Source organism: Heptranchias perlo, chromosome 27 (assembly GCF_035084215.1).
Source record: "Heptranchias perlo isolate sHepPer1 chromosome 27, sHepPer1.hap1, whole genome shotgun sequence".
NCBI classification, from domain to species: domain Eukaryota; kingdom Metazoa; phylum Chordata; class Chondrichthyes; order Hexanchiformes; family Hexanchidae; genus Heptranchias; species Heptranchias perlo.
This window is the reverse complement of record NC_090351.1, coordinates 6,980,837-6,994,710: the sequence shown is the minus strand read 5'-3', so window position 1 is coordinate 6,994,710 and position 13,874 is coordinate 6,980,837. Positions and strand designations below refer to the sequence as shown.

The following is a 13,874-nucleotide window of genomic DNA, read 5'->3' as shown; positions in this document are numbered from 1 at the left end:
GCTCAACGTTCCTGGTTACAGGGTTTTCAGACGAGATAGAGAGGGGGATAAAAAAAGGAGGGGAGGTGGCAATATTGGTTAAAGAAACAATTACGGCTGTGAGGCGGGATGATATGTTAGAAGGATCATCAAATGAGGCCATATGGGTTGAACTAAAGAACAAAAAAGGGGCAGTCAGACTGTTGGGAGTGTACTATAGACCCCCAAACAGTCAGAGGGCGATAAAAGAGCAAATATATAGGCAAATTTCTGAGAAGTGCAAAAACAATAGGGCAGTAATAGTAGGGGATTTCAACTACCCTAATAACTGGGATACAATCCGTGTAAAAGGTATAGAGGGCGCAGAATTCTTAAATTGCATTCAGGAGAACTTTTTTAGTACGTAGCAAGCCTAACAAGGGAGGGGGTGGGGTGCAGTTCTGGATTTAGTTCTAGGGTATGAAGCTGGGCAGGTGGAAGGAGTATCAGTGGGACAGCATCATGTTTGACTAGTTTATTAGAGTTCTTTGAGGAAGTAACAAGCAATGTGGATAAAGGGGATCCTGTGGATGTGGTAAACTTGGATTTCCAGAAGGCTTTGGACAAGGCGCCACATCAAAGGCTACTACACAAAATAAGAGCTCATGGTGTAGGGTGTAACATATTAGCATGGATAAAGGATTGGTTAGCGAACAGGAAACAGAGAGTAGGCATAAATGGGTCATTTTGAGCTTGGCAAGATGTAACGAGTGGAGTGCCACAGGGATCAGTGCTTGGACCTCAACTATTTACAATCTGTATCAATGACTTGGATGAAGGGACCGAATGTATGGTTGCTAAATTTGCTGATGACACAAAGGTAGGTAGGAAAGTAAGTTGTGAAGAGGACATGAGTCTCCAAAGGGATATAGATAGGTTAAGTGAGTGGGCAAAAATTGGGCAGATGGGGTATAATGTGGGAAAAAGTGAACTTATCCACTTTGGCAGGAGGAATAGTAAAGCAATATATTTAAATGGAGAGAGATTTCAGAACTCTGAGGTACAGAGGGATCTGGGTGTCCTAGTACATGAATCACAAAAAGTTAGCATGCAGGTACAGCAAGTGATTAGGAAGGCAAATGGAATGTTGTCATTTATTGCAAGGGGAATGGAATATAAAAGTCGAGATGTTTTGCTACAATTGTACAGGGCATTGGTGAGACCACATCTAGAATACTGTGTGCAGTTTTGGTCTCCTTATTTAAGAAAGGACATAATTGCTTCGGAGGCGGTTCAGAGAAGGTTCACTTGACTGATTCCTGGGATGACGGGATTATCTTATGAGGAAAGGTTGGACAAGTTGGGCCTGTATACACTGGAGTTTGGAAGAATGAAAGGTGATCTTATTGAAACATATAAGATCCTGAGGGGACTAGAAGGGTTAGATGCTGAGAGGGTGTTTCCCCATGTGGGAGAGATTAGAACTAGGGACCCAGTTTAAAAATAAGGGATCTCCCATTTAAGACGGAGATGAGGAGAAATTTTTTCTCTGAGGGTCGTGAGTCTGTGGAACTCCCTTGCCCAGAGAGCGGTGGAGGCAGGGTCATTGAATATTTTAAGGCTGAGTTAGATAGATTCCTGATTAACAAGGGAGTCAAAGGTTATAGTAGGTAGATGGGAAAGTAGGATTGAGGTCACAATCAGATCAGCTATGATCTTATCAAATGACAGAGCAGGCTCGAGGGGCCGAATAACCTACTCCTGCTCTTGATTCGTATGTACGTATGTTTGTATTTTGGTGGTAGTGATCATAATTCATTTAGATTTAGTATAGTTATGGAAAAGGTCGTGTTTGATGTGGTCTGCATGGATTTTAGCAAGGCTTTTGACAAGGTCCCACATGGCAGACTGGTCAAAAAAAAGTACAAGCCCATGGGATCCAAGGGAAAGTGGCTAGTTTGATCCAAAATTGGCTCAGTGGCAGGAAGCAAAGGGTAATGGTTGACGGGTGTTTTTGCAGCTGGAAAGCTGTTTCCAGTGGGGTTCCGCAAGGCTCAATACTAGGTCCCTTACTTTTTGTGGTATACATTAATGATTTGGACTTGAATGTAGGGGGCTTAATCCAGAAGTTTGCGGATGATACAAAAATTGGCCGTGTAGTTGATAGTGAGGAGGAAAGCTGTAGACTGCAGGAAGATATCAATTGACTGCTCAGGTGGGCAGAAAAGTGGCAAATGGAATTCAATCCAGAGAGGTGTGAGGTAATGCAATTGGGGAGAGCAAACAAGGCAAAGGAGTACAAAGTAAATGGGAGGATACTGAGAGGTGTAGAAGGGGTTACAGGGAGCGGGCAGGAAATTGGACATGAATTTCAGAACTTTCAGAAGTTGATTGGGAGAGTCTGTTGGCAGGCAAAGGGATGTCTGGTAAGTGGGAGGCCTTCAAAAGTGTGTTAACCAGGGTTCAAGGTAAGCACTTTCCTTATAAAGTGAAGGGTAAGGCTTGTAGAAGTAGGGAACCTTGGATGACTCGGGAGATTGAGGCCCTAGTCAGAAAGAAGAAGGAGGCATATGACCAGCATAGGCAGCTGGAATCAAGTGGATCCCTTGAAGAGTAGAGTTAAGAGAGAAATCAGGAGGGCAAAAAGGGGATATGAGATTGCTTTGGCAGATAAGGCAAAGGTGAATCCAAAGAGCTTCTACAAATACATAAAGGGCAAAAGAGTAACTAGGGAGAGAGTAGGGCCTCTTAAGGATCAACAAGGTCATCTATGTGCGGAACCACAAGAGATGGGTGAGATCCTAAATGAATATTTCGCATCGGTATTTACGGTTGAGAAAGGCATGGATGTTAGGGAACTTGGGGAAATAGATAGTGATGTCTTGAGGAGTGTACATATTACAGAGAGGGAGGTGCTGGAAGTCTTAACGCGCATCAAGGTAGATAAATCTCCGGGACCTGATGAAATGTATCCCAGGACGTTATGGGAGGTTAGGGAGGAAATTGCGGGTCCCCTAGCAGAGATATTTGAATCATCGACAGCCACAGGTGAGGTGCCTGAAGATTGGAGGGTAGCAAATGTTGTGCCTTTGTTTAAGAAGGGCGGCAGGGAAAAGCCTGGGAACTACAGACCGGTGAGCCTGACATCTGTAGTGGGTAAGTTGTTAGAGGGTATTCTGAGGGACAGGATCTACAGGCATTTGGAGAGGCAGGGACTGATTAGGAACAGTCAGCATGGTTTTGTGAGAGGAAAATCATGTCTCACGAATTTGATTGAGTTTTTTGAAGGGGTAACCAAGAAGATAGATGAGGGCTGTGCAGTAGACGTGGTCTACATGGACTTTAGCAAAGCCTTTGACAAGGTACCGCATGGTAGGTTGTTACATAAGGTTAGATCTCACGGGATCCAAGGTGAGGTAGCCAATTGGATACAAAATTGGATTGATGACAGAGGGTGGTTGTAGAGGGTTGTTTTTCAAATTGGAGGCCTGTGACCAGCGGTGTGCCTCAGGGATCGGTGCTGGGTCCGCTGTTATTTGTTATTTATATTAATGATTTGGATGAGAATTTAGGAGGCATGGTTAGTAAGTTTGCAGATGACACCAAGATTGGTGGCATTGTGGACAGTGAAGAAGGTTATCTAGGATTGCAACGGGATCTTGATAAATTGGGCCAGTGGGCCGATGAATGGCAGATGGAGTTTAATTTAGATAAATGTGAGGTGATGCATTTTGGTAGATCGAATCGGGCCAGGACCTGCTCCGTTAATGGTAGGGCGTTGGGGAGAGTTATAGAACAAAGAGATCTAGGAGTACAGGTTCATAGCTCCTTGAAAGTGGAGTCACAGGTGGATAGGGTGGTGAAGAAGGCATTCAGCATGCTTGGTTTCATTGGTCAGAACATTGAATACAGGAGTTGGGATGTCTTGTTGAAGTTGTACAAGACATTAGTTAGGCCACACTTGGAATACTGTGTACAGTTCTGGTCACCCTACTATAGAAAGGATAGTATTAAACTAGAAAGAGTGCAGAAAAGATTTACTAGGATGCTACCGGGACTTGATGGTTTGACTTATAGGGAGAGGTTGGATAGACTGAGACTTTTTTCCCTGGAGAGTAGGAGGTTAAGGGATGATCTTATAGAAGTCTATAAAATAATGAGGGGCATAGATAAGGTAGATAGTCAAAATCTTTTCCCAAAGGTAGGGGGAGTCTATAACGAGGGGGCATAGATTTAAGGTGAGGGGGGAGAGATACAAAAGGGTCCAGAGGGGCAATTTTTTTACTCAAAGGGTGGTGAGTGTCTGGAACGAGCTGCCAGAGGCAGTAGTGGAGGCGGGTACAATTTTGTCTTTTAAAAAGCATTTGGACAGTTACATGGGTAAGATGAGTATGGAGGGATATGGGCCAAGTGCAGGCAACTGGGACTAGCTTAGTGGTATAAACTGGGCGACATGGACATGTTGGGCCGAAGGGCCTGTTTCCATGTTGTAAACTTCTATGATTAAAGATTAATTTAGATTTGAGGTTGGGATCAGATCAGCCATGATCTTATTGAATGGCAGAGCAGGCTCGAGGGGCCGATTGGCCTACTCCTATTTCTTATGTTCTTATGTAACAAAGGGTCCTTGGAGTGCATGTCCACAGATCCCTGAAGGTAGCAGGACAGGTAAATAAGGTGGTTAAAAAGGCATATGGGATAATTTCCTTTATTAGCCAAGAAATAGAATATAAGAGCAGGGAGGTTATGCTGGAACTGTATAAAACATTGGTTCGGCCACAGCTTGAGCACTGCATTTGGTTCTGGTCACCACATTACAGGAGAGATGTGATTGCACTAGAGAGGGTACAAAGGAGATTTACAAGGATGTTGCCAAGGCTGGAGAATTTTAGCTAGAAGATTGGATAGGCTGGGGTTGTTTTATTCAGAACGAAGGAGGCTGAGGGAAGATTTAATTGAGGTGTATAAAATTATGACGGGACTAGATAGAGTGGACAGGAAGGACCTATTTCCCTTAGCAGAGGAGTCAGTTACCAGAGGGCATCGATTTAAAGTAATTGGTAGAAGGATGAGAGGGGAGCTGAGGAGAAATTTTTTCACCCAGAGGGTGGTGCGGGTCTGGAACTCACTGCCTGAAAGGGTGGTAGAGGCAGAAACCCTCAACTCATTTAGAAGTACTTGGATGTGCACTTGAAGTGCCGTAACCTACAGAGCTACAGACCAAGTGCTGGAAAGTGGGATTAAGCTGGAGAGCTCTTTTTCAGCCAGCATGGACACGATGGGCCGAATGGCCTCCTTCTGTGCCGTAACTTTCTATGATTCTACATTAGATGGTGAAGGTCACAGGTCAGTATGGCTTTCTGCCTTGTTGCTTTCTCTTGACAGGTTTTATTTTAAGGAAACATATTGGCCACGGTCCACTTTAACCACGACTGTTAGGGGGTTTTATGTGGGGGGAGTTGAGGGTAAAATTCCATCATGTTATTTCTTCCCTTCTCCCCCATGTCACGGTTTTGGAGTGTTTTGCTAAATATTTTGTCCAGTTCAGCATCATCAGTCATTCCCACATTTCCTATGATCTGGATTGAAGTGTTTTCATGCCCGATATCGAGCTTCAAATCAACAAACTGGATTATTTTATATAAATTATATGTAAAATAATCTCAGAACCTCTCCGACCCCAACTTCACTTCCTCCCACGTGTCCCCCTCCCCGTGCGCCTCTTTCATTCCCCCCTCCCCGTGCGCCTCTTTCGTTCCCCCCCCTCCCCGTGCGCCTCTTTCGTTCCCCCCCCCTCCCCGTGCGCCTCTTTCGTTCCCCCCCCCTCCCCGTGCGCCTCTTTCGTTCCCCCCCCTCCCCGTGCGCCTCTTTCGTTCCCCCCCCCCTCCCCGTGCGCCTCTTTCGTTCCCCCCCCTCCCCGTGCGCCTCTTTCGTTCCCCCCCCTCCCCGTGCGCCTCTTTCGTTCCCCCCCCCCTCCCCGTGCGCCTCTTTCGTTCCCCCCCCTCCCCGTGCGCCTCTTTCGTTCCCCCCCCCCCCCCCGTGCGCCTCTTTCGTTTCCCCCCCCTCCCCGTGCGCCTCTTTCGTTCCCCCCCCTCCCCGTGCGCCTCTTTCGTTCCCCCCCCTCCCCGTGCGCCTCTTTCGTTCCCCCCCCTCCCCGTGCGCCTCTTTCGTTCCCCCCCCCCCCCGTGCGCCTCTTTCGTTTCCCCCCCCTCCCCGTGCGCCTCTTTCGTTCCCCCCCCCTCCCCGTGCGCCTCTTTCGTTCCCCCCCCCCTCCCCGTGCGCCTCTTTCGTTCCCCCCCCCTCCCCGTGCGCCTCTTTCGTCCCCCCCCCTCCCCGTGCGCCTCTTTCGTCCCCCCCCTCCCCGTGCGCCTCTTTCGTTCCCCCCCCCTCCCCGTGCTCCTCTTTCGTTCCCCCCCCCTCCCCGTGCGCCTCTTTCGTTCCCCCCCCCCCCTCCCCGTGCGCCTCTTTCGTTCCCCCCCCCTCCCCGTGCTCCTCTTTCGTTCCCCCCCCCTCCCCGTGCGCCTCTTTCGTTCCCCCCCCCCCTCCCCGTGCGCCTCTTTCGTCCCCCCCCCCTCCCCGTGCGCCTCTTTCGTTCCCCCCCCCTCCCCGTGCTCCTCTTTCGTTCCCCCCCCCTCCCCGTGCGCCTCTTTCGTTCCCCCCCCCCCCCCTCCCCGTGCGCCTCTTTCGTTCCCCCCCCCCCTCCCCTCCCCGTGCGCCTCTTTCGTTCCCCCCCCCCTCCCCGTGCGCCTCTTTCGTCCCCCCCCTCCCCGTGCGCCTCTTTCGTTCCCCCCCCTCCCCGTGCGCCTCTTTCGTTTCCTCCCCCTCCCTCCCCTCTTCCTTGTATATTCAAAGAACTTTTTGGTTTATTGAGGATGAAAACACACACAATGAAGAGATTTAATGTCCAGTGCTAAGGATCTAAAATCAGTGTGAGATTGATGTAAAGACCAGTTCTGTAACTCTCTCTGAATTTATGTTTCCATTTTAGGGCATTGGCCCTGGGTAAGATCACATGGGTGACTGCAGACACTATCTTACTTGTTCCTTGTTATGTGTAACCCACTTCCACCTGTGGTACTCCTGAACTCCTGGCTCTTTCCCTCTTGGGGCATTGAACTACAAACCTGAGTCCATACACTGTGACCCTGTCTTCACAGGAAGTCCTTTGAGTTTGAAGATGCGGAAGGTCTTCAGATCCTCCTGACACCAGCGGCGAGTGAAAGGAGTCGTAACGAACATGGAGACAAGACTAAAATGACACTTTCCCAAACTTTGTCGGAAGAAAACATCTACGAGGATATTATAAGTAAGCAGTGTGATTCGAATGGAAATAATTCTTTGTTACATCCGGTTGTTCAATCATTTTCACTCTGCCTTTAAAAGTGATTCCCCAGATTTCCACCAGACTTCCTGAAGGTGGTCCTCTGCTCCAGCATCAAAGGGGCCACACATCTGTAAAATGGAATGTGTCGCCCCTTTAAGTGACACCCCATTTATACTGCACTATTAATGGGGCAATGCAAATGTAGCTGGAAATGGCTCTGCAATATAAATGGGGCATTAAAGGGGTTATTGTAGAGGCCAGTAGTGCAGCAATGAGCCCCCTCGTATGTCGCCATTTCAATTGCCATTGTGTGTATGCACATGTGTGTGCATCAGCCCGTGTTCCCCTCCATGTACAGTACCTCCCCCTGTATGTGTCCTTTACCTGTACCACTCCTGCCCCTCTACGGGTATCGGTAATGACAGTATTTATAGGGACAGAATCTGTACCTCTCTGTGAACCACTCTGTATGTTTTCAAAGGATGACTGGGAGCTGGGGATGGGTCGAGTCGGGGCCCGGAGCTGGGAGCTGGTGAGGGGGATGTTGTGATGGGATGTGGGTCCGTGTCCCTGATCACTCACGCCACTGAGTTCCCAGTCTAGCAGCATTGCTGCAGGGAGGAGGACCTGAGCTGAGCTCCAGCACTTCCCACAGGGAGGGGCAGAAAATTGGAAAGTCACTGTTAGGCCTCAAAAATCAATACCATCTGCACGGCTGCCATCTCCTTCTCCCTCCCCATCACAGCCCTGACCCAGTATCACAGCAGTTTATCTCCATCACTCACCCTCCCTCCTGCCCACACCAGACTCATCTCCTCTGACCCACATCCTGCTCCCTCCCCACCCAAAGGCCTGACCATTCAACTACGTCTCCTTGCCCCAGTGCTCACTGACATCATCAGTGGTTCTGTTTGCACAAGTGTCATCCCTTTCAAAACCAAAGTTACCACCTTGTACTCAAAAAAAAAAAAAAAAAAAAAACCTCGCCATCCCCCTCTTTCCAAACAACTGTCCCATTTCGACCCTGCCTTTTGAGGCTGGTGACTATTGCATCCTCCTCCACCATGTCTCCTCTGTTGTCTTCTCCAGACTGCCTTCTGGCAATGAGCCAGAACTTTCTCCAGTTGAATATTGGAAAACCAGTGCCATTATTCAGCTCTCACCAAAATCCTTGCACCCTTGCCCCTAATCCCATTCGCCTCTCCAGCCTCACTTGACTCTCTGTCCCTCAAAGCAGCTATTTCAACATGCTTGCCCTAAGTTCGTCCGGCCCTAATTGGTTAGCTCTTTCAAAGAGACAGCACAGGCAAGATGGGCCGAATGGCCTCCTTTGGTGCTGTATGATTTTATTATGAGGAATTGGCTCAACTATGAGGCCCTCCACAGTTAAATAGCCTGCCAACACTCGAATGAAGGAGAGCCACGTGAGCGAGACACCAACAGGCTGCCGTGATCCGTAGAACTGTATCACAGCAAGGAGCAACAACTCGTCATAGAGGGGAAAACTGGGGGAGAGAATGCACGCAGCTCTCAATGAGCAAGGCTGAGACTGCGAAGAAACTAGGCACTTGATCAACTTGAGATTCAGCCTCTCGTTGCATAGAGCAACCCTCGTACAGCAGTCGACACGCTCCATCTCCCTGGTTGGAAGCAAGCCAGTAGTTCCCTGGAATGCGGCTGTGATACTTTATACTCCCAGTTACAAATTGCCTGGTATGTAACGTCAAAATCCTGGAATGTATGAGAGTGAGGAGATCAGTAACTGGAGCTCCTTAGAGCTGGGACGCTGTTTGCTGGGTCAGTTCTGGAGGACTGTGAGAAATTCAAGCCCTTGGCTTCCAGATGCTTTTGACGCCCCCACTTGCTTTGAGTCATGCAGCTGGTGGGAGTAGCTCTGCATCCTGAGGGGCTGCACAGTTAGACATTGTAACAGGAGCTACACTGTCCGCAGAGCCTTGCTCATCCCGTGTTGGCTGGTGCCCTCTGTATGTAGCGGGAGGCTTTTTTTTTTATTCGTTCATGGGATGTGGGCATCGCTGGCAGGGATTTGTTGCCCATCCCTAATTGCCCTTGAGAAGGTGGTGGTAAGCCTCCTTCTTGAGTGGCTTGCTAGGCCATTTCAGAGGGCGATTAAGAATCAACCACATTGCTGTGGGTCTGGAGTAACATATAGGCCAGACCAGGTAAGGACAGCAGGTTTCCTTCCCTCAAGGACATTAAGGCTGGCTCAGACCCAGTCAGATGGGGGATCTTGGGCTCTGTCTGGGGAAATGCGCAGGGCCAGGTGGTACATTGTTGGGGCGATGAGTATGGACGGCACTCTAACGCTCTATCTGACCTGTAGTGATGGACTTATTGAGTATTGAGGAATAGTTGACATGGTGCTAAAACCTGATGTGTACTTTGCCCTGACTCTGTTACTGGAGGTTTATTCCCTTTACTTTGCCCTGACTCTGTTACTGGAGGTTTATTCCCTTTACTTTGCCCTGACTCTGTTACTGGAGGTTTATTCCCTGTACTTTGCCCTGACTCTGTGTTACTGGAGGTTTATTCCCTGTACTTTGCCCTGACTCTGTTACTGGAGGTTTATTCCCTGTACTTTGCCCTGACTCTGTTACTGGAGGTTTATTCCTGTACTTTGCCCTGACTCTGTGTTACTGGAGGTTTATTCCCTGTACTTTGCCCTGAGTGTGTGTTACTGGAAGTTGGCTGGAGATTGTTCTGATCAAGGGCAGCACAGGATCAATTTCCTGGAAACGCTGGGGAAACGCTGGTGTACGGACTCTGATACAAAATGGTTTTATTTAGTCTCTAACAAATGCGACAGACAGCAAAAAAAATAGAATCGGCCAAACTGATGTCCCATTGAGTCCACCCTGATCATGGGTTGTCTTCATTCCTGCCCCCCTCCCCCACAGACAAGTCAATCCCAGTAAGGAGTCTGACCCCCCTCCCTGGGTGGGTACATGCCAGTAGCGAGTTTCCATGCTCAAAATAAACTCTCCGTTTGAGTATATCAGAGTTTCCAATCCCAAGTACAATCATCCTAGTCTGGGCGATGACTGGGGACAGACTCCTCAGTCCATGGTGAGATACGTTAAATTTGCAACACTGGCCATCTGTGTTTTAGGACAAAAAATGACCAGGCATGTTTCTAAGTTGAACAATACTTTATCCTTCAGTTTTGGGCTCCGTTTTAACAGTATCTATTGCATTGAATGGTGCGCCCCCTATCTGAAGTCTGTCCATCCTGCACCGTGTATGTCACCTCGCCACCTGGACTCTGCATGATTTGACCTTCTGCTGTGGCCGTGTACAGTCGGCACCTCCCCAGAGGCAGGGCAACCTGATCAGCTTCTTCCTTCTCTACCTCGGCTTTAGGTCCTTCCAAGGAAAATCCGTACGAAGATGTCAAGTTCACCCCGTCGCTTCTGTCGAGAGGGAAGAGAGTCTGGGGATCACCTTCTACGCGGCCCAGGAGGCCTCCCAAGGTAAGAATCCCACATTAATCACACTCCCAATACAGAGGACCCCAGAATTGAGCGAACTTCTCAAACAAGCTTGTGACTCGTGGGCATTTAGAGCTGTTCCTTTTACACAATTAGATAGAAAGAACTTGCATTTCTATAGCGCCTTTCACAACCTCAGAATGTCCCAAAGTGGTTTACAGCCAATAAAGTACTTTTGAAGTGTAGTCAGTGTTGTAATGTAAGAAATGTGGCAGCCAATATGCGCACAGCAAGGTCCCACAAACAGCAGTGAGATAATGACCAGGTAATCTGTTTTCTCAGAAGGGCCGGATCCACGAGGCGAGTGTCTTTATTGCAGTGTTTCATCCTGGCCCAACAAGCTCACTCGGCCGATAGGACCCCCTCGATCGGTCGACCCCCATCTACCTCCAACTCTTTACCCGACGCCCAGCGATCCCCGATCGTCCTCCCCGGTCCCCACCCCCCTGCCACCCCGAACTCCTCCCCAGCCCCCTCAATCTCTTTCCCAGTCCATGACCCCTCCCTCCCTCCGATCCCCGGCTGCAACCTGTCAATTAGGCTGGCTGCTGGATGCGAGACCCGGAAGTTCGATCGTGATCTGCCATCTTACCTTGCGGGATTCGCGTCCGAAAATCCTCTCCCCCGCCCCCTCCCCCTGCTCTCTTTTTAAGGCTGGAAGTGAAAATTCTGCCCGATGTGATTGGTGTAATTTGAAGCCTTGTGTCAAACTCCCCCTCCCCAAAAGCTAAGGACATTCTCTTTAAAACAGAAGTGCTAGCAGAAACATGACTGGAAAAGGCTGCGATTCCTCACCAATGGATCAGTCCCTGTGGATGTAGTGATGGTGAGTGAAAGTCAGCAGGTCCCAGTGTTCACTCACCCCTTTATACTATTTTATAAGCGCCTTGGGACGTTTTACTGCGTTAAAGGCGCTATATGGAGGCAGAGTCAATCGTGGCTTTCAAAAGGGAACTGGATAAGTACTTGAAAGGAAAAAATCTTGCAGGGCTACGGGGATAGGGCGGGGGTGTGGGATTAGCTGGATTGTTCTTGCTTAGAGCCGGCACGGACTCAATGGGCTGAATGGCCTCCTTCCGTGCTGTAACCTTACTATGATTCTATGATTTTATGATAAATGCTAGTTGTTTATACTATTTAAGGCATTTTTGGTCTGGTGCTGATTAATGACTACTCCAATGATTGGCACTAGAATGTGAGGCGAGGTTATGATGGGGCCGGATGCAAAGCTCCCATGGTCGAATTGCCAGTGACACTCACTGGCGAAGAATGGATAAGGTGCTGGAGAGCTTCTATCCCAGAAAGATGCAGCAGTTTGGGCAGAGGAGGGGTGAAAATTGCGGGATATTTAAGTATACAATTGTGCAAAAAAAAAAGTACTCGATAGAGTGAAATTTCCCGTCCATTTGAGAGGAGTGAGCAACTCCAGCCCTTCCATCGGTGACACAGTCTAATGAGTGTGTGTTCATTCCACTACTTTCAGCTCCCACCCAAACCCCCCAGCCTCCTGGGACAAGCTGAGGAAAGTAAAACTTGGAAAATTCCGGACCTGAGGAAGATGAGCAAGGACAGCACAGTCCCTCTGCTTCGATCCAACCCTCTGTCACATCCTGGTTACCCCGAAGACCCCGTCAGCGGAGACGTGTCTGTGAAGAAAAGGAGGAGGATCCCCGTGGTGAGTTGAAGAAGATGAACCGATGTTAGAAGGTGCAGTGGTTTGGGAATTTATACCTGTAATATCAGGAGTTGTGGGAGTTTGAGAGTTTGGGTAATTGCCCGGTCTCACTGGTATCCCGTAGTAAGCAATCTCCAGTATTTGGTAAGTGTTACAGTGACTTGGTGACTGATTGCTGCCGTTGTGTTTCAGATGGTTTTGAAGATACAGGCCGTGTACAATGCAAAAAGAGGGAAAAAGAAGGTTAAGACGCTGTCCTCGGGACCAGAGTCCACGCCTCCGAAAGGTACCAAATTATATTCATAAATTTATACTGAATGTTTCAAAGTAAAATGTAAGTTATGCAAAGCTCAAGACACCAGGCTTTGAGGTGTAAATGTTCCATACACTGCAATTTAACAAAGTTTGTTTGCAAGATGCCTCCAGAACCATCCAGTTCTGAAATGGCTGTTAACATTTAGGGTGATTCAAGTTTCAAACACCAAAATTTTACAGAAGATATTCTCAGTTTGCTGTTTATTCAGCAGAGTAAAGATTCCTCACTGTGGAACTGTATGGAGTTACTATTTATTCAGCAGAGTAAAGATTCCTCACTGTGGAACTGTATGGAGTTACTATTTATTCAGCAGAGTAAGGGTTACTCACTGTGGAACTGTGTGGAGTTACTGTTTATTCAGCAGAGTAAGGGTTACTCACTGTGGAACTGTATGGAGTTACTATTTATTCAGCAGAGTAAGGGTTACTCACTGTGGAACTGTATGGAGTTACTGTTTATTCAGCAGAGTAAGGGTTACTCACTGTGGAACTGTATGGAGTTACTGTTTATTCAGTAGGGTAAGGGTTACTCAATATGTAACTGTGTGGAATTGCTATTTATTCAGCAGGATATAGTTGATTAAGAAGCAGAAACAATGGTAGGAATAACTGAAACTACAATCTATCTGACAGTAGTGCCCTACATTGTGTGTTTGGTATGTTGTCAGGAAACTGATTGAAGGGATGCTGAGATAATCAGTGTTAGCATTGATTCAAAATCAGAGGACTCACATTAGCAAACACGTAGCACTTAAGAGTATATCTTGGTTTACATGTTTTGACTAGAACCTTAAAATCCTGTCAGCGATTTAGTCCAAAAAAACAATGATAAATGCATTTTAAAAAGTGGTGAGTAGAGCTCATGCAATGGCTCTCTGTGTAATTGCACTGTCGAAGGTGGAACTGAACCATACTGACCCAGAGGACCCCGGATCCCATCCTCGTGTGTGCTACGATAGCTGGTCTCTGCCCAGGTGGCGTTCTGCAGGGGTGTACATGGGATTTTGGAAAAGCCCCACAGTCTCGCGTTATGTTAGTGGATTTCCCCCGGTATTGCTCAGCGTCGGAGGCTGGGCTGTAGTGGGGCGAGGGG

General features: G+C 48.2%; 2 protein-coding genes across 5 annotated transcripts in view; both read left to right on the top strand.

The window, feature by feature from the left end:
- tmem9 (transmembrane protein 9) overlaps nt 1–13,874 on the top strand; it is a 571,911-nt gene that overhangs the window by 195,516 nt on the left and 362,521 nt on the right. The window lies entirely within an intron of this gene.
- Nucleotides 1–13,874, top strand: part of LOC137344364 (DENN domain-containing protein 2C-like) — a 168,717-nt gene that overhangs the window by 94,500 nt on the left and 60,343 nt on the right. For all 3 annotated transcript variants that reach the window (XR_010968335.1, XM_068007257.1, XM_068007258.1), the window contains exons 4-7: nt 7,116–7,264; nt 10,664–10,773; nt 12,275–12,466; nt 12,659–12,752. Coding sequence is in view for 2 of the 3 variants with exons in the window: in XM_068007257.1 (XP_067863358.1) it covers nt 7,116–7,264; nt 10,664–10,773; nt 12,275–12,466; nt 12,659–12,752 (545 nt within the window). In the remaining variant the exon portion in view is untranslated. The remainder of the gene's footprint in view (nt 1–7,115; nt 7,265–10,663; nt 10,774–12,274; nt 12,467–12,658; nt 12,753–13,874) is intronic.